Genomic DNA, 24,012 nt, shown 5'->3' with positions numbered 1-24,012 from the left:
AAAAGCTAGGAAACCCTAAAACTCTCTTTTTTCTCCTATCGAATTTTGTAATTTGTAGCCTCCCTCAACTAATCTGATAACTCTTCTATTTATAGGCTAAAAACTAGATTTACTAGGGAATTAGGATTTAAAAACGACTCCAAGTCAAACAAATGCACTTGATCGTACACTTGCTGCGCTCAAGCGCACTCAAGCACATAGAATCCCCACTGCCGCTCAGGCATGCTTGCATGCTAGAACTTGAATTGGGCGTGGCTGTGCTCAATCACGCGTATGCTAGGCTCAAGTGCAGATGCGCTCAAGCGTATAGACTTGTGCTCGATCGTAGGTCCGTTGGCGGCATTTCTCCAAAGTATGCAACTTTCACATAAAATCCGCAGTTTTCCCATTACAACCTACAAAATACTAAAGACACATAACTAACCCAGAACATCAGATTATAACGTAGCTAAAGGACAAACAAATGTAAATTAAGGGGTCCAAATATGCAATATTTGGCACACATCACTACACATTGAGGACAATGTGTAATTCATGTTTGGGGGTATGAAAAGACACATTATCTGTTTGTTTGTTTGTTTTTAATATGTTTGTTTCTATCTATTTGTTTATAATAAATAAATAAATAAATAAAAATGTTTGTGCTATGTTGTTGTTAAGTATGAGGTAAGCTGTAACTGTGATTTACATTTCATTGGGTTGTTTAAAGTGTTGAACACATGATCATGTCATTAGGAATCTGAGTCCTTTGACTTATTTTTAGGCAAAAAAGACTTTACTTGTTTTGAGTTGAATTATCATGAGCACATTAGTATATAGTCTATGAGGTGTGAAATTTGAGTTAAATCATGTTTATCTTGAGATTTGTTGGATGACTTATGGATGAATAACCTTGGCTTGTAAAAAAAGGGAGGAAAAAAAAAAATCATTTTGAGTTTTTCACTGAGTAACCAGACATCTTGCCTCATTAAGCATATAGTGTTCGCGTAAAAATGTTTGAAGTTCAGTCTATTGCGAGTGGTAATTTTTATTATTGATATTTTTGCACATGAAAAGACCACATCACCCTTAATTTTCACAAAATGACGAAAATTCTTTCTAGAGGCTTGGTACCCTCGACGAGGGGCAAACAAACTTTAATCAGTTCGTGTAGCATGTCGAAACGATTGCCTCAAAGCTCTCAACGGTTACGGAAAAATTTGTGTAAATCAAAAATAGTCATTTTCAAGTTCACTCACCCCAATGGCCGGTCGCACCTTCACATAACTAACTTTTCCATAGGCTAAATTTATATTTAAAATAATTAAGGTTTCACCACAACACGTTTATCTTTTACTCATTCATATTTTCCTTTCTAATATAAACCATTCCTTCATTCAAGGGAAACTTTCATTTGGAAAAGTTTTATAAAATATAAACTTTCCATCCATGTGAACTCCATTTGAAGAAGGCTTTCACTTTACCTCCTCCTTAACCTTGTAGCTATCGACCAAAATTAGAGTTTTACTTTTCCTTATAATGTATTTTATTATAGTTGAACTTATTTCATTAACATTTCTATAATTTTTTAATAAAGTAACTAATTAGATAAGGGTTAATCGTGGAATTTCACTTAAAAAAAATTATTTATTTCTTTCATCCAAAAATCTCAAAATTATTTTGTATGAAGGTTATGCCAAATGTGCTTTTGTACCTGGGGTTGTATGTATATGGTATCTTTACCGAACCATGCCATAATATTTTTTTACTTCAACCAAGGCTTGTTTGGACGTTCTTTTTTTTTTTTTTTTTTGACTTTTTATTTATTTATTTTGAGTTGATGTTTGGATGTCATTTACACCCAACTCAAAACAACAATAACAATAATAATAATAATAATAATAATAATAAATTAAAGAAACTTCACTTACCCCACCTAAATTGTCGACCATTTTGCAATGTCGCTTATAAAGTTCAAAACCTTTCAATGTTGCGTATCAAACTTTTAATGTTTTTCAATGTCCTCCATCCGTTAAGATTTTTCATTAAACCCCAACAAAATTTACAAAATACCCCCATTCTTTTAGGAAAAAAAAAAAAATTTTGCAAAGATTGAGACATTAGTATTTTTGCAAATACCACTAAATTTATATCAATGCCTTAATCTTTGCAAATTTTTATTTTTCTAAAACAAATCAAGGTATTTTTGCGAGAAGTTAATGAAAAAGTTTACGGATGAGTGAAATTACAAATAATTGAGAGAAATTGAACTTTATAGGATACATTGCAAATTGAGGACAATATAAGGGATAGAGTGATTTATTTAAAAAAAAAATAAAAAATAAAAACAAAAAAAACACAAAACAAAACAAAACAAAACAAAAAACAAAAAAACAAAAAAAAAACAAAAAACCAAAAAAACTAAAAAAACTGAAAAAAAGGAAAATAAAAAATAATAATAATAATAATACCCATGGGTGGTCAAACAGCGGTGGCTCAAGTAGTGAGCCACCCCCAGTAGTTTTGGGTGGCTCTACCACTTCCATATACTTGGGAGGTGGCTTGACCACCCCTACAAGAGGTTATCCACCCCCCTTTTTTTCATTTTTAGTTTTATTTTTAAAAATTATAATTCATTTTCCCAAACAAGTTTTATCTTCATTTTTTTTTATATATATATACATTCTTTAAACAATCCAAACATAATTTCCCAATCATTTTTTTCTCAATAGTCACAATTTTGACAAATTAAAAAATAATACAAAAAATTCGTAAACCCAAGCAAGTCTTTAATTTCTAACTATTACTTTATTTTTCAAAATTTGGCAATATATAGTCAATCTGATAACCCATATTGGGCATGGACAAGAAGCATGAAGCATAATGTGTATATATATATATATATATAAGTAAGCGTTTGCAAGGCTTAATTAATGCATGGGAAATTGTAAGTAATGTGTTAGTAGTAGTTTTGTGAAACAATGCAAGCTCTATGGAGGTGGCGAAAAGAATCAGGTAAAACAGTGGAAGTATGTGATGTAGATGCCAGATGGGACACAATTTCATCACGAAAGTAAAAAGTAAAAACACTATTACTAGAGAAGAGGACAAAACGATTAGCATTTGCAATCTGCTGTGTACTTAATTCCAACTATGAATTATTTTTCCCTCGCCCAACTTCCCATGAAAACAACAGAATAAGCTCTCAGACCTTGGAGCGCTTTAAGTAGACCAACACACCAATGCTTGTTAAAACCACTGCACTCGCCAAAACACCAGAACTAAGGGACACCCTCCCAGATCTCTGGATGGTAGATGTACACTGGCTTGAATCAGAGAAGTCCAGATGCAACCTTAAAACCTGACAAACACACAACACAATGATCAAAATATTAAAGATAAACACTAATCAACAACCTTCAGCAAGACAGCGAAACCCAATGTTTTTCAAAACAACGCAGGGGAGAGAGGGGGGAAAGAAATAAATTTATAGAGCTCAAAACATCAATTTACCTTGAAAAGAAATAAAATATCACTAAACCATAAAAGAATGTTGCTTTATTAAATATGTTATTAAAAAGAAAATATTGGCAGAGGTAAGTCGAAATTCCATCGGAAAAGGGGGAGTAAGCTCCTAGTTTTGTAAAAAACGCAAACAAACCACACCACCCCCGTAGATCAAAACCACAAAGTGGACACAAGCCAAAACCATCACCTTCTGTCCTGCTGATCTAGCATGACTGATAGCAGCAACAAGATCAGCATCAGTTGCAAGTAGAACTCTATCACCATCATCATCTTCATACTAAGAAAAGCAGAAATAAATAACGAATTAAAAGGAAAAAGTAAATTCCCCCTGTAAAACACAAAGCAAATCAAACAGAAGAATTTTAGAAGCTCACCATAAGCTTAGGGCAATCTCCATCATTACCAGCACCAATCCGTTGCATGACAGCAGATACCAACTCATCCAAATTTTCAGTACCTGAAGTTTAATCAACATGTTATTTTTGGACATATTTGGGTACGTTATGATAGCATTTTCCTGCAAAAACCTGCCACTCAAGAGCCTAAAAAAAGTAAACAAAAATTTGTTGCAAAAAGGGACTTGGAGTAAAAATCACAAATATTTGTCTGTCACTACCATAATCAGTCACACGGTCCACTTCACTTCTGCACAACCACTTTGCATCACCTAACACCAACTTCCATCAGAACTGGTATTGCCATCTCACAACCAACATAAAACAGTTATCAACATCAACCACTATGACCTCCAACACATATTCAGAAGAGAGAGTGAGAGAGCACCACTACAGATGACACACCTCTGCCATCACCAACTCCACCATTGAACCACCCCGCCTATCATGCTACTTATGCTTGCATTCCTCAACAATCAATTTCACACCACCAATTTGTTTCCATCTCCAACCCACACCACCAAAATACCATCGGTCAGTGTTGCAATGAACACGCAAAATAAACACTAAGCCAACTCACCTGCTTCTTTACAAAAAATTGGTTGGTGGGGGAGAAGAGAGAGAGAGAGAGAGATTAGTAAACATGCTTCTCCCAATTGAACACTACCAAACAACAGATAATACAACTCAGCCATCACCATCTCCACCATTGAACTACCAGCTCACCACCGTTTCAATTCCCACCCCACCCAACTTCCAGCACACTACCATCAGAACAATGCTGCCATGAATCCCCTACAGTTTCAAAAAAAAAAATTATTTTTTTTTTTTTTTGATAAGGTTTCAAAAAAAAAAATTATAGATTCCCAAATTATAGAATTTAAGCCATTTCTAGGCATCGAGACGCTTCAAAAATGTCACAACTCAAAAAGGTGGCAAGTTATCAAGATAGCCAGAAAAATATTTTCTCCCAAAATGTATTTTCTTCACTTTTGCAGAGACGCTTATTCTTTAAAAAACCAAAACACAGTTTTTGGTTCAATGGTTTTTCAGAACATGGAGAGTAAGAATCCGATGAAAATATACTCAATTCTCAAATGTAATATGCCACATTTTTAATATGTGACATTTTTGAAGCGTTTCGATACCTAAAAAGGACCTAAATTCTATAATTTGAGAATTTTTTCTTTGAAATTGTAAGGGATCCTAATCCACCATCACCACTCCAGAATCTTTTGACTACTCTTAATGGACTTATCTTGGGATATCGAAAGATAAATTGTGTTCTTACTATGGGACATGGAGAATAAAAACAAAACGAGAGACAGATGAAAATAAGGTATCTGGCGGGTGTCAGTGTGTGTGCATGCATAACACGCCTTTTCCAATTCAACTCTAGCTAAAAGGGGACATCTTGCATTCTAACCACTTCAGTACTTTTTTGTACTCATTCTATTAGATGCTACACTTTACGATACACTCTCTGCATCCTATAATGGATTTCTTCAGCCATTGTCTGTCCACATATTAAAAAGTTGGAAGTTACTCCTACTTTCCCTTTTTAGCTCAACTTTGGAATTCGTGTCCTTTTCATCAAAGAATTAAATAAAACACAGATAATTTTGGAATTTGAACATTCAAAAGTTTGAACTGTAAGGCCTAAAGTATTCTCCTTAAATTGCTTGTGTTTTATTTTTACAAAAAATGACACTTATTATGTGATGAAGGGAGTAAAACAGTACAAAAAAGAATTCGGATCTCTGCTTCTTCTGAAGATCCTATCCTTGATCACTCACCAAAATTGACCCGATGTACACGACCCTTTAGATCCTCAAATTTGAAGGCAAATGAATTTCCAAGACCAAGAGACGGATAGGTAAACTTCCCTTGTTCTGTCCCATCGGAAGCCATAAATCCAGACAACTCGCTGTAAACAATATCCAGCAGAATTAGTAGCAAAACCAACGAGATAACCAAATAATGTCAAGGCAGCAAAAATCAAACCTATGGGTGTCATAATCATCAGGCGGCTCTAAAGCAAGTGCTGAGTCCCAGAACTTTTGCATCATGGTGTTCGCCATGTCATTAACTCCAGAGCCACTTTCAACCTAATGAAGTGGAAAAAAAAAAATGGTCACTAGTAATATTATAGCACGCTTTAAGTAAGATGAAATGAAGGCAATACCAAAATAACAAACTAAGTTCCTAATGACATGCTCATGGTTTTTTCGTTTAAGGCCTGAAGACCTTAAGGAGTTTAATTTGGGGCTATTTGCATTCCCTTTCTAACCTAACTTAAAATGCCATTCAATGTAACTCAATTTTGGAGGGAAAAGCCACCTCAACATGCTCAATCAATTTGCATTAAAACACCAACCGTTTGGTTAAAAATACAAACTTGATTAAGGAGACTCAATTGCTCAAATGAAGACCTAATTCGAATTTTTCTATACCTAAACATTGGATCCAGCTCGTGTGCTGTAGTTTTAAACTACAGCATGTGTGCTGTTAAAAATTCATGGGCTCGGATTTAATCTACTCAAACGAACTCAAACGTTGTCGTTTTTTCTTACCAAATGTTAACGTCTTGGTTTCTTTTTTACGCCGTTTATTCTTGTCTTCAACCTTACGGTATGGGTATGGCCTTCATCGCCATCTTCATCCTCTTCTTCCCATTATAACTGATATTTTATTTTCAGCCATTCAATTGCTTCTCAAACAACCAGAAAATTTAAATTAAACTCCACCCAAAAATTCCAACAATCCCTCCAAGAAATCACCGAAACCAGAAGAGAACACAATCAGTTGCTCAACTGAAAAACAACAGAACCCAAAGAAAAATCCCCATTCACCCATTCAGCCATTACAAGGAATGGCCCAATGAAATTTCTTTCAACTCATTCGGTTCCCTAACCAAAAAAAGAAAAGAAGAAAAGAAAACCTAAAAACTTCTCTCCACCCATTCTTGGCCATCAACAGAGGACCAACCACCGAAAATCACAATTAAACCCACAACAATTTGAACCCAAAATCAACAACTTCAAATCATATCACAATACCCATTTTTGGCCAATCATAGCACCAACAATCGAAAATACCAAGAACAAACCCACAACAATTTGAACCCAAAATCAACAAAATCACAACACACCCAACATTTCCAAGCAAAAACACCCATCCTGTCATTCAGTCAAAGCCAAAAAACTAACCCATGCAGCAACATTTTTCAAAAGCTCAACGAATATTTAAGAAGCTAAATAGAAAGAATGAGACTACTTTGGGGAGAGATTGGAACCCCTAAAAGGCCAGCCTCCGCACTTCTCTCTCTTTCTCATGGCGTGAACTTAGAACAGAAGCTTTATGTGTTTTTGGCTTTATTCGTAGGGCCTTCCTCCCTAATCAGCGTCAAAAAGAAAACTAACAAAATGTCTGCTTCTACAATATTTGGTAAAAAAAGGACAACATTTGAGTTAGTTTGAGTATGATTAAATCTGAGCCCTTAAATTTTTAAGGGCATGTGTGCTGTAGTTTTAAATTACAGCACACATGCTGGATCCCTAAACATTAGCCAATATGTTTATGATAAACTACATCGAATAAGCCTAATTCTTTTATGTTTTGTGATTCAATAAAGCAAGGTGAAAACCTTAAAATGATTCGCTCTATTCTGGAAAATATTATTCTAAGCATGCAACTTGAAATCGGGAATTGAATACTTTACCATAGAGATTGCCGCATGAGTTATCTGGAGAACATCTACACAAGCAACCACACATCCATCTGTGCAACAAATGCCATTCAATATTTAAATAATAAAGCACTTCTCATAAATACATCTTTTAATAACAAACTTGCTATCCTCGGTTTAAGATCAGGGGCTAAAAAAGCATTGCTCACCTCTGTCTAAAACAGGAAGATGTAGAAACTTCCCATCATGCATTACATGCAGGGCATCAAGAATTGTTGTATCTAATGTTGCACATTCAGGATTTGGCGTCATTACCTTGAGAAATATATTAGACAAAGAGGGGAGAAACAAAAAAAAAAACCAGCAAACACAACAACTTCATCACTAGAGAGATCATGCTAAGTATCAACAACTTTTAGAACAGAGTGTCTGCTAACCACACAATGCAAAAGTAATAAGCAAACAAATGATAGGATTTTCACAATAAACCTTTTCCACCAGAGTCAATTCAGGAGAGAGGTTTTGTGCCACCACTCGCATAAGGATATCTTTCGAACTGTAATACAATGGCATCGCAAAATGATAAGCAAACACCAGATGATATTCCAAAGACACATTAAATGTCATCAAAAAGCAATGATTTGAGGACACAAGTATGACAGCAGTCTTCAGATTAATAAACAAGTTATCAACATGAGAACTACCAAGATTGTAAACACAGAGACATGCCCCTTATGTTTCTTTTTTGTTAACTAATAAGTTTATTAAAAGAGTGTAAGGCACTTACACAGGGAGTATAAAAGACAAAACACCCAACAAAGTCAAGAACCAGAAAGGAGAGCACAAAAGTCTACGAATTTAGAGATATTGCGAAAGGCATTTGCAGAGATCCATTCAAACAAGGACTTTATAAATATGTACGACTGTTATATGAATTTAAATGTTCTGTTTGCAGATAGACCCACAGACATCTCAGGCCCCAAAATATTACAGAATAGCCACTGCAAAAGATAAAGCCTATTAAGGAAAGAGTAATACGTAAGTATCCCCTGAATCTTGTTCCCTGTCATAATAACAACTGAATTTACCCGCAGCTCCCGCATCTTTTTGGCAGCAACATATATAGGATCTGATGGTGAGACAATTGCAACCCTGAAAACATATAAAGCTACAAAACTGGTAACACTACAAAATCTATATAAATACTCTTTTCCTTAATGAACAGATAAGCAAGTAAAGCTTAAAAATGTACTTGGTATTTTCAGCAATGATAGTTGACAAGGAAGGTTTGAACATCCGATCCCTCAACGTCTCTATAAATGCAGATGGAGCTGAAACAGTTGATAAACAGAAAAGATAAATTTTATCTTTCATTTTTTTTAAAAAAAAAAATATGTATATTCATTCAAAGCGCAAAAGTGCACAACACAAATACACAATAAGTATACAAGAAAACCCCTAACTCATAGAGAAAGAAGAACATAAATTTAAAAATTCAGAAAAAGTAGAAACAGGCAAAAATAACCCATGCCACTCTCCATGTAAACAAAGAATGTAGCACCAGCTTCTTCAAATTGAGCAAACTAGTCTCCTGATCTTCAAAGCTTCGGGCATTCCGCTCTCACCAAAGACACCACATCAAACATAAAGGGGCCACATCCTCCATACATGAAACGTTGTACGATTGCCACATTGTCCCCTCCAACTTCCCAAGCACTCACTCATACTGCAAGGCATAACCCAAGCAACCCCAAAAAGCTGAAAAATCACACTCCACAACTCGGTTGCAAACTCACAATGAAGTAATAAGTGCTCAATGGATCCAACACTATTCTTACACAAACAACACCATTCAAGCACAATAACATTTCCTCTTGCATAAGCTATCCAAGGTCAAGATTTTTCCTAGAGTCGCCGTCCACACATAGAAAGCCACTCGCAGGGGAATCTTAACTTTCCAAATACTCTTCCAAGGAAATGTGAACCGAACAAGAGTAGACAATACCTGATAATACGACTTCACTTCAAAGGACTTCCTTTTCGAAGGGATCCAACATATTTTATCCTTGTCTACATACCTTACTTTTTGTGACTACAACTCGAAAAATCAAGCGAGCACATCCACCTCCCAATCTTGCACCGGTCGAGTAAACAAGATATTCCAATGGAGGATACCATTATTAATCTACATATTCTCCTCCACCCACGCATCATTCCCACATGCAATAGTGAACAACTCCGGAAGAGGACCTTTTAAGGTAGTTCCCCACACCACACATCATGCCAAAACAACACTTTAGAACCATTACCTACCTCATACCGCACAAAACCAGCCCACCCTCTCTAGATAAATTTCCACACACCCACTCCATATGATCCCCCTACCTCCTTTGATCTCGACTTGCATTGCACATAACAAGCTTGCCATTTATAAAAAGAAGATAGGATTTCCAATGGGGCAGCATTTTGGAGGTCTACCCAGAATTTAGATAAATAACCCCCAACCATCACTCTAGATGGCATCCTACTAAGACCCTCAATGACAATCAGAAAGTAGAGGCGAGAGGGCCATGAAGACTAGCAAGGAATCCATGAAGACTACCATTAATCAAAATAGAGAATCGTGTTGTGGAGATACAAGTAGACATCCATTTCCTCCATTTAGAACCAAAGCCAAGATGCCCCAAAAGATAGATAGTAAAGAAACTCCCAGTTGACATGGTCGTACGCTTCTTCAAAGTGCAAGGGCAAGGAGAAAAAGAATAACAAAAGTAAAAAAAAAAAAAAAAAAAAAAGAGAAAAGGAAAATTGGAAAGCTCAACTTCTAAAAAGACCAAGAATTCCCGATTGTAACCTGCTGTCCAGACACTCATTTGCTATAACTGAGTCTAGAATTTGTGTCCCCCCTACAAAGACATTCTAACTATTCAAAATAAGCTAACCCAACACCTATTCCATTCTAATAGCAAGGACCATAGCCAAAATCTTGTAAACCCTACCCACCAGGCTAATAGGTCGGAAATCCCTTACTTCCAGCTGCCCAATCTTTCTAGGAATAGGGGCAATAAAGGTAGCATTAAGGGTCTTCTTGAACAACTAATACTCATGAAAGTTATGGAAGGTGTGCATAAGGTCATCCTTCCCTATAGCCCAACACGACTAAAAAAGGGCAATAGTGAAGCCCCAAGCCCAATGCTTTATCACCCATCCATACTAAGCAACACTTGAAGGACTTCCTCTTGAAACGGCCTCTCCAACCTCCGCTTCTATTGAGTCTAACAAGAGAAACTCCAAACCATCTAATTTGGGGCAACAATGAACTATTGTCCATGAAGAGATTGTAATAAAACTGAATGATTGTATCATTGATCGCCACTTGATCGGAGGTAAAAGTACTATTAATGCTAAGATAGGAGATAAAGTTGTTCTTCCTGTGAGAGTTGGTGAGGCGGTGAAAGAATCTTGTATTGTGATTCACCAAGTCTACAAAATCTTTCGTCTTTAGCCACATGTTGTCAAATTTAAATAAGTTCCTCTAGCTAAACCTCCACTATCGAGCAAAACAGGAAAATGATTAGATAAGGGACAAGGAAGCCAGTACTAAATTAGGGCAAGGAATGCTCTTCTCAATCTAGGAAAACTAGAAATCTATCAATCTTTGACATAGAAGGCGAGTCTTGGTTGTTAGCCTAAGTGAAAGGACCTCCCGCCAACAACTTTGTGCATAAGTTAGAGTAGATTCATACTAATAAAAATAAAATACTAACAAAAAATTATAACACACAAGGAATACATACTTTAGTCAGTTTCATTAACTTATTTGTTTATATTAACTTCTGCCAAAACCTCTCAATTGGAAAAGAATAAAATAATAATAATAAAAATAAATAAAAAACTATAACTTCAAAGTAATGTTTAAAATTAAGCTTCAATTTAGTCTATAACATAGGCGTTTTCTCAAACCAACAGTAGAAGTGTTTACTACAGGAATGCATGAGTGCAATAACATCCATTCAAAGTAAGTGTTTATACTAGTACATGTGAACTTATCAACCAACCAGAAAAATTGCTTCCCCACTGACGTTCCACCCCTTCAACTGCAGCAGCAATTGCACTACCCTGTTCAGCAGCCTTCTCCATTCTAGATATAGCATCATAAAGACACTTTGTAATATCTAGCAAGGCAATAACTTCACCATTTTCTACAACAGGGAGGTGTCTGAATTTGCCTGTTAACCAAAAACTGATTTTACATATAGGAGTATTCAAATAATATATTTAAAAAAGGCAACATGAGAGAATACATACAAATATGATGGACTTCAATAAAAGCGACAAGTACACAGAGAAAAGATTAAAAAATGAATAGGATGCAATATCATGTCCATTACGCTAAAAATATAAGAAAAAAGATTTAACACCCCAGTCCCATATTGGGAAGATGAGAAGTAGCCCACATATAATGGGTAGTTTATAAAGATAATCATGAGTGCTAAGTCCCACATTGCCTAATTACTAGATGAAACTAGGTTATATAATGAATTTTAGGAAAATTTCAAATTGACTAGTCATTTTAGGGTGATAGCACAAATGTGCCAGTGCTTGTCCATTGGTTGTTACAAATGATATCAAAGTCACCTAGTAATGCTAGGCTATATGGTATTGGAGTACTGCATGACGTAGCCCTAACAAGGATGCCGGGAATTTAAGAGGGGAAGTTTGTAACACTTCGGTCACATATTGGGAAGATGAGAAGCAATCCACATAGAGTGGGTGGTTTATAAAGATAGTTATGGGTGCTAAGTACTACAATTCCTAGTTACTAGGTAAAACTAGGCTTTATAATCGATTCTAGAGAAGTTCCAAATTGATTAGTTATTTTGGGGTGATAGCACAAATGTGACTCTGGATTTTAGGAAAAACCTATTTCCAAAAATTGGTATCAAAGAAAGCTCTTTCTTTTTCATGACCATGTCAATATGATCAAAAGAGTCCAAACAAATGCCACCACGAAGTTGAATTCAGCTAAAACAGACAAACTTTTAGGCTTCCAACTAAAACTCCAGAAATGGGTTCATGTCTTAAATAATAAACACAAAACAGAAAATGAGTTTACAGATATGTATGAAGCCCCACTGAGCTAGCACCAAGAGAGAGTGAGATAGAGCAGCCATGGTTTTGTAACATAGCTGCAGTAAACTTGGCTATAAAACACATACCAACTGCGAGGAAAGTCTTTGTTGCTTGAGTCATATGCGGGGGGGAACTCACATATGTGGCTCTTAGGGCGCAAGAGCTAGTAGGAGCCATTCTACCCGAAAAGCATATCTTTGGAGCTCAATATGAAAAAGAAACTTTGCAAAAATAATTGGAATCTAAAACAAAATAAATGTTTGATAGCAAAGCAAGTTGATAAGTTAATTCAATAACTGGAAAACCATTACAGCCAATGTCCAACTATCTTAAGATTTATTTTTCTTTCTTTTTTTAACAAAAGAAAGATCATATGAGATTCTTTGGGGGGGCTAAGAGGAGCATCAAGAGAAACACCACTATGAGCAACTGACGCAAAGAATGCAGTAGCTCGTATCATTTTAGGAGATTTTATCATGACCAAGTTCCAAAGGCATCTTGAGAATTACTTGGAGTAAATAACAGGGTGTCAATTATTAATTCAAGTAAAAAGTCAAAGCAGAAGACATGAAGCAGTTTCGTTTACTTCCACCATTATATTCCCAATCAAACAGTAACAATTCCCTCTCTCAATAGACCGACTCAAGCACAAAAGAGACATAAGCTCCAGAGAGCTATATCTGAAGCAATTTAATAAATTGTTTTGTCATGCAGATTTTAATTTATAACAAATCACCAACTTCAGTAGGCCCCCAAAAATAAACAAGACAAATAAAAAATAAAAATGGCTAAAGATATAAAGCTCACCTTGAACCATCTTCTGAAGAGCTTCAATGGCTAGCGAATCCGAAGTAACAAAAATAGGATTGCGCGTCATGATTTTGGATACTATCGTCTGCTCCGGCCTCAAACCCTCCGCTATAACCCTAGTGGCGATGTCCTGACCACAAAAGACGAACAAACCTATAAGCCTGATAAAATCAAACAACCCAAACCAATAAAAATCCAAACGAAACCTTATCAGTAACGATTCCAGAAAGCAAGGCATTGGCATCAGTCAAGAGAACGGCGTCAACCCGACGAGCTGCCATTCGCCGACAGGCGTCAGAAACGGTAGTGCCCTCGGGAATGGTCAGGGCTTTCGACAACCTGAGCTTCTTCACCGTCCTTTCACCACCCACAGACCTAGAAATCCATCCACTAACCATCAAACAACATATTGAAGAGCAATTTTTCTGGGAAACAATCAAGAATTAGGGAACTTACGATTGGGGGGCAGGAGGAGAAGAGGGTTTGGAAGCATTTCCGTCGTGGGGAGGAGCGGATTTCTTGACGGTGGAGGGGCCGCGTTGTTTCTGGCTCACACTGTTCCTCCTCGGCCCAGGAGGCGCCACTTGGCTACTCATCTTCCTCTCTTCTCAAATATCAAATAAGATTCCCCAGAGAGAGAGAGAGAGAGAGCGGGAGCCCCAACCCTACCCCTTCCTCTTTTCAATCGACGTCTTGAGTTCAACTGAGCTTTGTGTTTTTAAAAATCTAAGGTTGTGTTTTGGCAAGACCTTCTGCCTTCGATAATGTAGCTGATTTGGAGTATAAAGTTTTGATTTTCTTTTGTATTAAAAAGTGAAAATATTTGATTTTACGTTAATTCTTTTATCTAGTAGTAATAAAAAGTAAATGATGTGATATAAAAAATAAAAATATTTTGATATTGATTTTTTTTAAGAAAATGGTATGTAAATAGTGTTGAGGAGATGAAATGGTTTGCCAAACGGGTAATGCTATTCAGCAGCATTTCTTGCGGAAACTGTCCGCAAGAAATGCTGGTTAACCCAACCTGGGTTAACCAGCATTTTTATTAAAAAAAAAAAAAAAAAACTACACTCACACGCACACGTTCACTTTCACTTTCACTATTACCCCCCCAAAGTCCCACTTTTACTGTTACCCCCAAAATCTCCCGCCCCTATCTCTCTCAATTTCTCCCGCCTCCTCCCACCCACCACCACAACCGGCTGCCACCACTGTCCGCCACCGCCGGCCACACTATTCACTGGCTACGAAGCGCCGCCAACCACCACAGTTACTTATGGAGCGTCAACTTGAACCCAGTTTCTCCCTCTCTCCCAAACCACCGGCCGCCGCAATCCAGTGCACCGGCCACCACGAAGCAACAGCGCCGCCGCCCTCCATGGCCTTTTCCCGGGTAAGAAACTAGTTTTCTCAGCATATAAAAAGTAAATATATCAAGTGCCGCGGGACAAATGCATTTTGTGTAAATGAGCAATTGAACAAAGGTGTTTGATAAGATTCCTCTTCAAATGTTTGGACTACATCACTATTCATCAATTTTCAAGTTACATACTAAAAAGTCTTTGGAATATTATATCCTCTGCAACCAAGTATAAAGCTTTACCTGAATACCAGCATGGCTGCATAGATAGAAATCAAATTCTGTTGGATGACAAATTTTAGTATCAACCACAGTGCCTGAGAAAACAGATTAAATGTCATTAGATAAAAATTACCAAACCAATGATGGGATGCAATTGTGCATACGAATGCAAAGCAAAGAATATGTAATTTTTTTAATGGGACCTTTTAAAACAAACGAAAACTGTACCTAAACTGAACAATAGCATAAGATTACGGCCTTTTAAAAAATGAATTTGAAATTGCTTTCCCTTCTGTAGCCAAGCAATAGCATAAGATTATAATCCAATTTCTCTTCTAGAATGTGAACCAAGAAATAAGAAAAAAGGATTCGCGCTACCCAAAAAATTGTTTATCTTTCAGCCATGGATTTTCTAAGCTACCAATCAGAGCATTAACGAACAAACCCAAAACCAATCACAAAAAGAAAAATGTGAAAGAAAAAAAAAAACAAAAAACAAAAACAAAAACATAAGCAAAACATACCAAAGAGGGCACTTGAGCTCCATTTTTTGTGGAGTTGGGTCGAAGATTCAATGCTAATTTTGGAGGGTTTTGGACCATTGAGTTCATGTTTTTCATGCTTTGAGTTCATGTTTCTAATTTGAATTTTTTCTTGTAATAACTACTAGATGGACTCGGAAAATGAATGTGAAGATGACAACTTACGTACACATATTCGTGTTGGTGATGATCTGCCCTCTGAAATTGTCCTTGAAAATGGTTTGTTAGGCTCTTCTTCTCTCATTCGTACATTTTATGCTTCATTTGTTGAATGATGTTTTGTTGAATTTTATTATATACGCATCTTGGTTTGTTTGTTTGTTTGTTTGTTTATTTTTTTTTTTTTTTGTGTGTCGTAGATGGAAATGAAACTATAAGGGATGAGGACAACAATAATGGCAAGGGCAAGGGCAAGTCTGAGTGGAAGCTCGTAAGTGAAGACGAAAATGTTGAGCAACCTCAGCGAGGTATGACGTTTAGCTCCATAGACGAACTTTTCTCATATTATAGGCGGTTTAGTCGGAAAAGAGGTTTTGGGGTGATAATCAAAAAAATTACTAAAGACAAAATCACTGGAAAAGAGACACGTGTCACCCTTGCATGTGGGCGTCAAGGCAAGCCACAACCCACGACAAATAGGCCAAATCCCACAATAAAAACGGATTGCAAGGCGAAATTGAATGCAAAGTTGGTTGAAACAAAATGGTATGTGACTAGTGTAATTAGTGACCACAATCATGATTTAAGTCCAAACAAGGGAAGATATTATAAATGCAATAGGAATTTGAATTCTAACGTGAGAAGAAAGATTATAGTAAATGATATATCTGGGATTGGACTAAGTCAGAGTTTTAACTCTCTTGCTGTTGAAGCTGGGGGGTATGAGAATCTTCATTTTATAGAAAAAGATTGCAGAAACTTTATTAACAAGGAAAGACACATTCGGCTTGGCCAAGGAGGTGCTAAAGCACTTCTAGACTATTTGAATAAGATGCAAGCAACCGATAGTGGTTTCTACTTTGCAGTTGATTCTGATGATGATTCTAGGTTGAAAAATGTGTTTTGGATTGATGCAAGAAGTAGGGCATCGTTTGAAAGTTTTGGGGATGTCGTGACATTTGATACGACATACTTGACTAACAAATACGGTATGCCATTTGCTCCGTTTGTGGGAGTGAACCACCATGGTCAGTCAATACTTTTTGGGGCAGCATTAATATCTAGTGAGGATACAGAAAATTTTGTATGGTTGTTTCAAAACTGGTTGAATTGCATGAACGGCCGAGCGCCGATTGCAATTATAACAGATCAAGATCGGGCTATGAAAAATGCAATCGCAAGAGTTTTCCCAGGAACCCGACACAGATATTGTCTATGGCACATTTTGAAAAAAATTCCAGACAAGTTTAAATCATATAAAAATTATTCTGCCATTAAGAGTGCCATACATAAATGTGTTTATGAGTCTCAAACATGTGGTGACTTTGAGGTAGGATGGCAAAGTCTACTAGATAGTTATGACCTTAAGGACCATGATTGGTTGCGCCGGTTATATAATGAGCGGGCTTTTTGGGTACCGGCATATCTGAAAGGTGTGTTTTGGGCTGGTATGAGAAGTACAAAGCGGAGTGAAAGTATGAATGCCTTTTTCGATGGCTATGTGCGTCCGTCTACCACTTTGAAGCAATTTGTTGACCAATATGATCTTGCTTTGTGGAAGAAGGTTGAGAATGAGAGTCTTGCAGATTTCAAGTCTTTTAATACTAAGCTTCCATGTGTAACCTTCTATCCTTTTGAGGAAAAATTTGAAAAAGTTTACACCATTACCAAATTCAAAGAAGTTCAGCATGAGATAATAAGCAGAATTTATTGTACTGTCTCCCTTTTGACTAAAGAGGGTGCAATTTGTACCTACCAAGTGACTGAACAGGTAAAAGTTCAAAATGAAGTAGTTGAAGATGCATACGTGAAAGTAGTACCATATGTTGTCTACTTCAATGAAGATGGAGATGAATTTGAAGTAAAATGCACATGTGACTCCTTTGACTCAAGAGGCATCTTATGCAGACACATCTTTGCTCTATTGTGTGCACATAACATTACATCTTTGCCCCCCAAATATTATCTTGACCGTTGGAGGAAGGATGTGAAGCGAAGATATACTTTAATTAAATGTAGTTTTGATGCTTTGAGTGCTAACCCCGAAGTACAAAGATATGACAGCTTGTGCAAAGGTATGCATACATTAGCAGAGGTCGCTGCAAGAAACGTAGATCACTACACAAAAGTTTGGATGCATATTGATATGTTGACCAAGGAATTACGTGCTTCAAGTTGTGAACCCAATCCACCTTCTCTTGCACTTCCAGGTGTATCTTTAACATGTAATGAGTCCATTGATAATGTTGAGTTGGCGGTAGATGGTGATGAGGTTCATAGTCCTATTGTAGCTAAAAAAAGATGAAAGTTACCGCATAAAAGGAAGATGTCTGCGGTGGAAAAAGCGACAATGAAGAAATCACAAAGAAAAAACAATGAGGCATGTAACACTAATCCCATTCAAAGGAAACGAAAAAATAAGGTTACTTACTTTCCTTCCCCAAGTGTTTAATTATTATTATTAAAACATTTTGTGCATTTCTTAACATTTTTACTTTTTTTTTTTTTGCACCACGTAAAACATTTACTTACTTAAAGACTTCCCATGGAGATGATGTTTCGTATTTATTTGAAGCTCCTTGTGATGTTTTTGAAACTCAAGAGAGTGCAAGTACTCAGGTATTAAAAATAAAAATAAATAATTATTTCATGAGATTTGGTTTATTTTGTTATTTGAAATCTTGATCATAATTTTGTAGGATATGTGGCCACCTGAGCTATTGGAACGGTAATTATAATGGAAGGAATGCAAGCTACAATGCTTTTTTTTGGGCTATTGCGCCGGTTTTTTTTTTTTTTTGGCACTTTTTTGGTGTTGTATAGACTAGTTGGCCATTTTTGTGGTGTAATGATTCTGGGTGTTGATAGTGAGAAGGTTACTAGTGGTTCTAATGACTTCAATTACTGTTGATGTAGTCGTACTTTCTTCTAAATATTATCAGTTTAGTATTCAGATTAATGTTGACAGCCTGTTGGTTGTTTGCAATATCTTTCTACTGTATACTATAGCTTTTTCCTTCTTTTCATTATTGGTATTGAGTTCTATATGATTCATAGGTGCAACAGGCTCCAAGTATTGTTGGAGAGCACGACTTATTTTGTAATATAAGATGGGGTTAGTGTTGGGAGTGTCTTTATTTTTTAGGTGATCACCATGGAAAATTTTTGTGTAGAGGCGGATGGTGATTTAATTTTGGTAATCTACCTTGTAAATTTGTTTTGGATAATTCTGGTTCTTATAATGTTTTTCCCTTCAATATATATGATTCTTGCTATGTCAAAAATAAAATACATGCAAAAAAAAAAAAAAGCGAAAACCTGGAAGGTTTTGCAAGTAACTGTCATAGTTCCTAGTGTTTTGCTTATTGTAACTCTTTGAGGATGATAGAACAAAAAAACAAATTATGTACCTTTCTTGAAGTTGATTTTTTGTTTTAATAGTTTGTGTTAATATGTATTGTGTATTGGAAATTATGTAATACTTGTTTTGTAATGAGAATTAAGGAAATGAAAATGCGACAAATGGTATTGTGGTATGCTAGGCTTTAAGATAGATGATGCATGCATGAGGAACTGAGAAGTGCAGCCCGGGTGTCCTTAAGCTGTGAGCAAGAAGACAGCAAAGAAGTATAGAAAAGTAGACAAAATTGCCTTCAGCACAAACTCCCACCAGCACTGGTGCATTAGTTGGTGAAATCTTCTAAGGTTGTTGATGCATAAAGAGGGAGAAGTTTTAGGTTCAATAGATCATCCACATATTTCTGAATTAAGGGGTGATGACAAGCTTCTAAGTAAATTGAAATTAACACACAATAATTGTAACTCTTGAATTTCTTTCAAAAATTCACAGGTCCAGTGCAACAAATTTTGAAGCTAGATACATTTAATACATGGCTGACAGGGTTCTCCCACAATCATAGTTATAGCCCATATGGGTAAGTTCTACCAAAGTGGCCATTGTTAATTTAGCAGCCATCTAAAAACTTCATTTTACTGCTTGAAAAAAATAAGCTACATGCCAATTTTGATTGCAGATAGGAGGTGGACTTGCTCTGAACCATCAATACGCAGATTGTCTTTGAATTTGACAGCAACATGATGGATGTATATACGTGTGTATTATCTATTATGATTACATATATAAATGCTACACAATTGTGCCATCTCCAATTCAACAATCACTCAATCAAATTTTACACCTTGTTCTAAACTTAAATGCTTAAGAAGCAAGTTTTGAGACCGAGGAAAAAGCATCTTGTCAGGATTACCAAGAAATGCCAAATCGTTCAGCAATACAAAATCATCTCCCACCAATATCCAGTTAAACCAATCAATTAAATCAACAAAGTACAAAATTATATAACAATATGAAGCCGTCAACATTACAATAAATATGAAACCATTATTATTAAGTCGGAATTCTCAAATCCTTCAACAATACAAAAAAATCATCTCCTAAAGCTATCAGGATTACCAATAAATGACAAACCCTTCAGCAATACAAAAAATCCTTTCGCCCAAATATCCAATTAAACCAATCAATTAAATCAACAAGGTACAAAATTATATAAAAATATGAAGCCGTCAATATCCTTGACAAGCCTTTTGCTATGATTGCATCCTTGATGAGCATAAAAAAATCTCTTATATCGTCACAAAGCTAGCAATGATTAGCAATTGTGCCTTCATCAATTAATAGAACAATGGCCATCTTTGGAAGTTGATCAACAATGCCTGCAAGGGCAAAAACTTATAGATTTCAGCTCAATAGAAATATTATATCAACAATGTTTTTCATTCTTTTGATTGAGAAGATCAAAGTTACTACGTGTGGCTGACCATAAGAACTTGGAGCTAGGTAAGTTAAAATAAATCACTTACATAATTTGAAATTTATTTTTCATTGTATTCCTCCTAACATATCTAGTTTCAATCTTCATTTGTGAACAAAAAAATCAAAACACATATAGCTGTTTTGATTTTTCTGTGCTGTTTTGATTTTGTGTTCTTAAAATAAAACCAAAACCGAAACCAAAAAATCAAAACATATATAGTAGCAATCGCAACAAACTCATTAGAAATTTTCAATTTAGGAAGGAGAGGTAGAAGCCTAAATCACAGCACAAAGCAATTTTTATTGTTCCACAAAACACAAATTCCATTGAGAAGAGAAGCAGATTGATCTTGTCCAAATAAAACCAAAGAATAACCGAAGAAAGCTTCTCCCAAATCCATTCGGCTTAAACAGAGAAATTCCCAAAAAATTCAACACATTGACCAAGGAAATTAGGACTCAACAAAAATCAACCTTCCATCCGAAAATCATTCATCCAAATTCCATCAAAATAGTAAAGAAATCACAAAATTAAAACAAAATGTACCCAAAAATTCTTACCCATTAGGGTAGTGTTTGGCCAGCCAATTTTTGGATGGCCGGCGCTGCTGCTTCGTGGTGGCCTGCGATTTGGGAAAGAGAGAGAAATTGGTTCGGGTCGGCGCTGCTTTTGCTTCGATAAGAAATTTATGAAATGTGTTAAACCAGGAACAAATAGAAACAAAAAACTACAACAAGAAAGCCTCGGTTGCTTTCCGAAATCAGCATGATAACCAGGATTCTATTCCCCAAAACAAGAGAAAAACCAGATAATAAGAGAGAAAAATTACCGGTGGTGGCGTTTGGCCGGATTTTCGAGCTGGTGACTTGCCGATTTTTGGGTGGTGGGCGTCGCCGGTCGTTGTGGCGGGTAGAGCTCGGCCGGATTTCGAGCTGGTGACGTGACCGGTTTTGGATGGTCGGCTTAACCGGTGGTGGCATGGATGGCGTTCAGTGGCGGCGGCCGAAGATGAAGGGAGGGAAGGAGCACCGTGGGAGAGGAGAGGAAACGTTTTGGGGGAAAAACTGAAAATTTTGAAACCTAACCTGCTTTTAGTCCTTTCACGCGTTTTTTTTTTTTTTTTTTTTTTTTTTTAATAAAAATGCTGGTTAACCCAGGTTGGGTTAACCAGCATTTCTTGCGGACAGTTTCCGCAAGAAATGCTGCTGAATAGCATTACCCTTGCCAAACACAACCTAAGCCTCCTTTTGTTTCCATTTCATGCAAAAATGTATTTCTTATGTTTAGGTATTTAGTAGTACCACAAAAAATCATGGTCAAACAAAAGCATTATACCATGACCAATAAAACCTTTTTTAATGAGAAAAATATGAAAAGATCCATAAATTGATAATTATTTGTAATATAGCCTCACAATTAGGGGTGTTCAAGTGAGGCGTCTATAACCGCTAATCACTAACCGCATAATCACTTTGGTAGGCAGTTATTAATAACCGACAATCGCCTAAGGCAGGGCATTAGCGATTTTAGGGGTAGGGAAAAGTGGTTAATAACCGCTAATTTTTCGTGCACGTTAAGAACTTCGAGACCATCGTATCGACGTGCTGCATGAATTGATTCGAGTTCGATTGCCCCCCGATCATGGTACCATACGTATAGAAATAATTTTCGTCATTTTGTGTATATTAAAGGGTGAAAGAACTGGAATATGACTCCAATTAACATGAAATTTTCCATGCACCTTAAGAACTTCGAGGCAATTGTGTTGACATGCTGCACGAAGTGATTAGAGTTAGTTTGCCCCCCCGATCGGTGATACAGAACTCTAGAAAAGAATTTTCATCTTTGTGTGAATATTGGGAAGGCGAGCGAACTAGAAAATGACTTTTTCGATTTACACAAAATTTTCTATGACCCATAACATTTTTGAGGTGATAAATTGTCTCGACATGCTGCATGATATGATTAAACTGTGTTTGCCTTGTCGATTAGGGGTAGCAAACCTCTAGCAAGTATTTTCATCATTTTGTGAAAATTGAGGGCTGAGCAAAGATGAAAATGACTTTATCCGATTTGCACTAAATATTATGGGTACGTTAACAACCTCCAGGTGATCATGTTAACGTGCTACACGAATTGATTCGAGTTCGATTGCTCCCCCGATCAGGGTACTGAACCTCTAGAAATAATTTTCGTCCTTTGTGAAAAATGAGAGACGAGCGAACTAGAAAATGATTTTCTCCAGTTTAAATGAAATTTCCGGTACGCATTAAGAACTTTGAGGCAATCGTGTCAATACGCTGCATGAAGTGATTCAAGTTAGTTTAACCCACAATTGCTGACACAAAACTTCCAAAAAGAATTTTCGTCTTTTTGTGAACGTTGTTGAAGCGAGAGAACTTGAAAATAACTTTGTCCGATTCGGATGAAATTTTTCATGCACATCAAAAACTTCGAGACGATGCTGCCAACGTACTACACAAATTGATTCGAGTTCGATTGCCCCCTAATCGGGGTACCGAACCTCTAGGAATAATTTTCATCCTTTCGTGAAAATTGAGAGATGAGTGAACTGGAAAATAAAATTCTCCAATGTAAACAAAATTTTCGGTGCACATTAAGAACTTCGAGGCAATCGTGTCAACATGCTGCACGAAGTGATTCGTGTTAGTTTACCCTCCGATCGGTGATATAGAACTTCCAGAAAGAATTTTTGTTTTTTTGTGAATGTTGGTGAGGCGAGCGAACTTGAAAATGACTTTCTACGATTTGGACAATATTTTTCTTACGCATTAAGAACTTCGAGACGGTCACGTCGACATGTTGTACGAATTGATTCGAATTCGATTGATCCCTATCGGGGTATCATACCTATGAAAATAATTTCCGTGCTTAAGTGTATATTAGAGGGCGGAAGAACTAGAATGACTCTGATTTACACAATATTTCCCATGTGTGTATTAAGAACTTCCAAGCGATCATGTCGACATGCTGCATGAAGTGATTAGAGTTAGTTTGCCCCCGAATTGGTGATACAGGACTTCTAGAAAGAATTTTCATCTTTGTGTGAACATTGGGGAGGCGAGCTAACTAGAAAATGATTTTTTTCGATTTACACAAAATTTTCTATGACCCCTAACATCTTCGAGGCAATCGTCTCAGCATGCTACGCAAAGTGATTAAAGTTCGTTTCCCTGCCAATCGGGGGTACCAAACCTCTAGCAAGCATGTTTGTCATTTTGTGAAAATTGGGGGCCGAGCGAACATGAAAATGATTTTATCCGATTTGCACTAAATATTTCGGGCACGTTAACAACCTCTAGGCGATCATGTAGATGTGCTGCACGATTGATTCGAG

The 24,012-nt window shown here is 36.5% G+C and overlaps 2 protein-coding genes across 2 annotated transcripts; one reads left to right on the top strand and one right to left on the bottom strand.

Moving 5' to 3' along the window:
• Window positions 1–2,990: 2,990 nt before the first annotated feature.
• LOC132165446 (CBS domain-containing protein CBSCBSPB3) lies at window positions 2,991–14,264 on the bottom strand. Its single transcript, XM_059576016.1, has 14 exons — window positions 13,990–14,264; window positions 13,740–13,908; window positions 13,531–13,663; window positions 11,649–11,819; window positions 8,843–8,921; window positions 8,629–8,742; window positions 8,080–8,146; window positions 7,800–7,905; window positions 7,624–7,682; window positions 5,907–6,010; window positions 5,699–5,829; window positions 3,882–3,964; window positions 3,695–3,784; window positions 2,991–3,340 (listed from the first exon to the last, which is right to left on the bottom strand). The coding sequence occupies exons 1-14, from the start codon at window positions 14,127–14,129 to the stop codon at window positions 3,185–3,187; spliced, it is 1,602 nt and encodes a 533-aa protein (XP_059431999.1). The 5' UTR covers window positions 14,130–14,264; the 3' UTR covers window positions 2,991–3,184.
• Window positions 14,265–14,812: 548 nt separating this feature from the next.
• Window positions 14,813–18,124, top strand: LOC132165076 (protein FAR-RED ELONGATED HYPOCOTYL 3-like). The gene is made up of 4 exons (XM_059575581.1): window positions 14,813–14,929; window positions 15,789–15,879; window positions 16,020–16,847; window positions 17,154–18,124. Exons 1-4 carry the CDS (start codon window positions 14,813–14,815, stop codon window positions 18,122–18,124), a joined length of 2,007 nt encoding a protein of 668 aa, XP_059431564.1.
• The last annotated feature ends 5,888 nt before the right edge of the window (window positions 18,125–24,012 follow it).

This window comes from Corylus avellana, chromosome ca11 (genome assembly GCF_901000735.1).
Source record: "Corylus avellana chromosome ca11, CavTom2PMs-1.0".
Lineage (NCBI taxonomy): Eukaryota > Viridiplantae > Streptophyta > Magnoliopsida > Fagales > Betulaceae > Corylus > Corylus avellana.
This window is presented reverse-complemented; position numbering and strand designations above follow the sequence as displayed.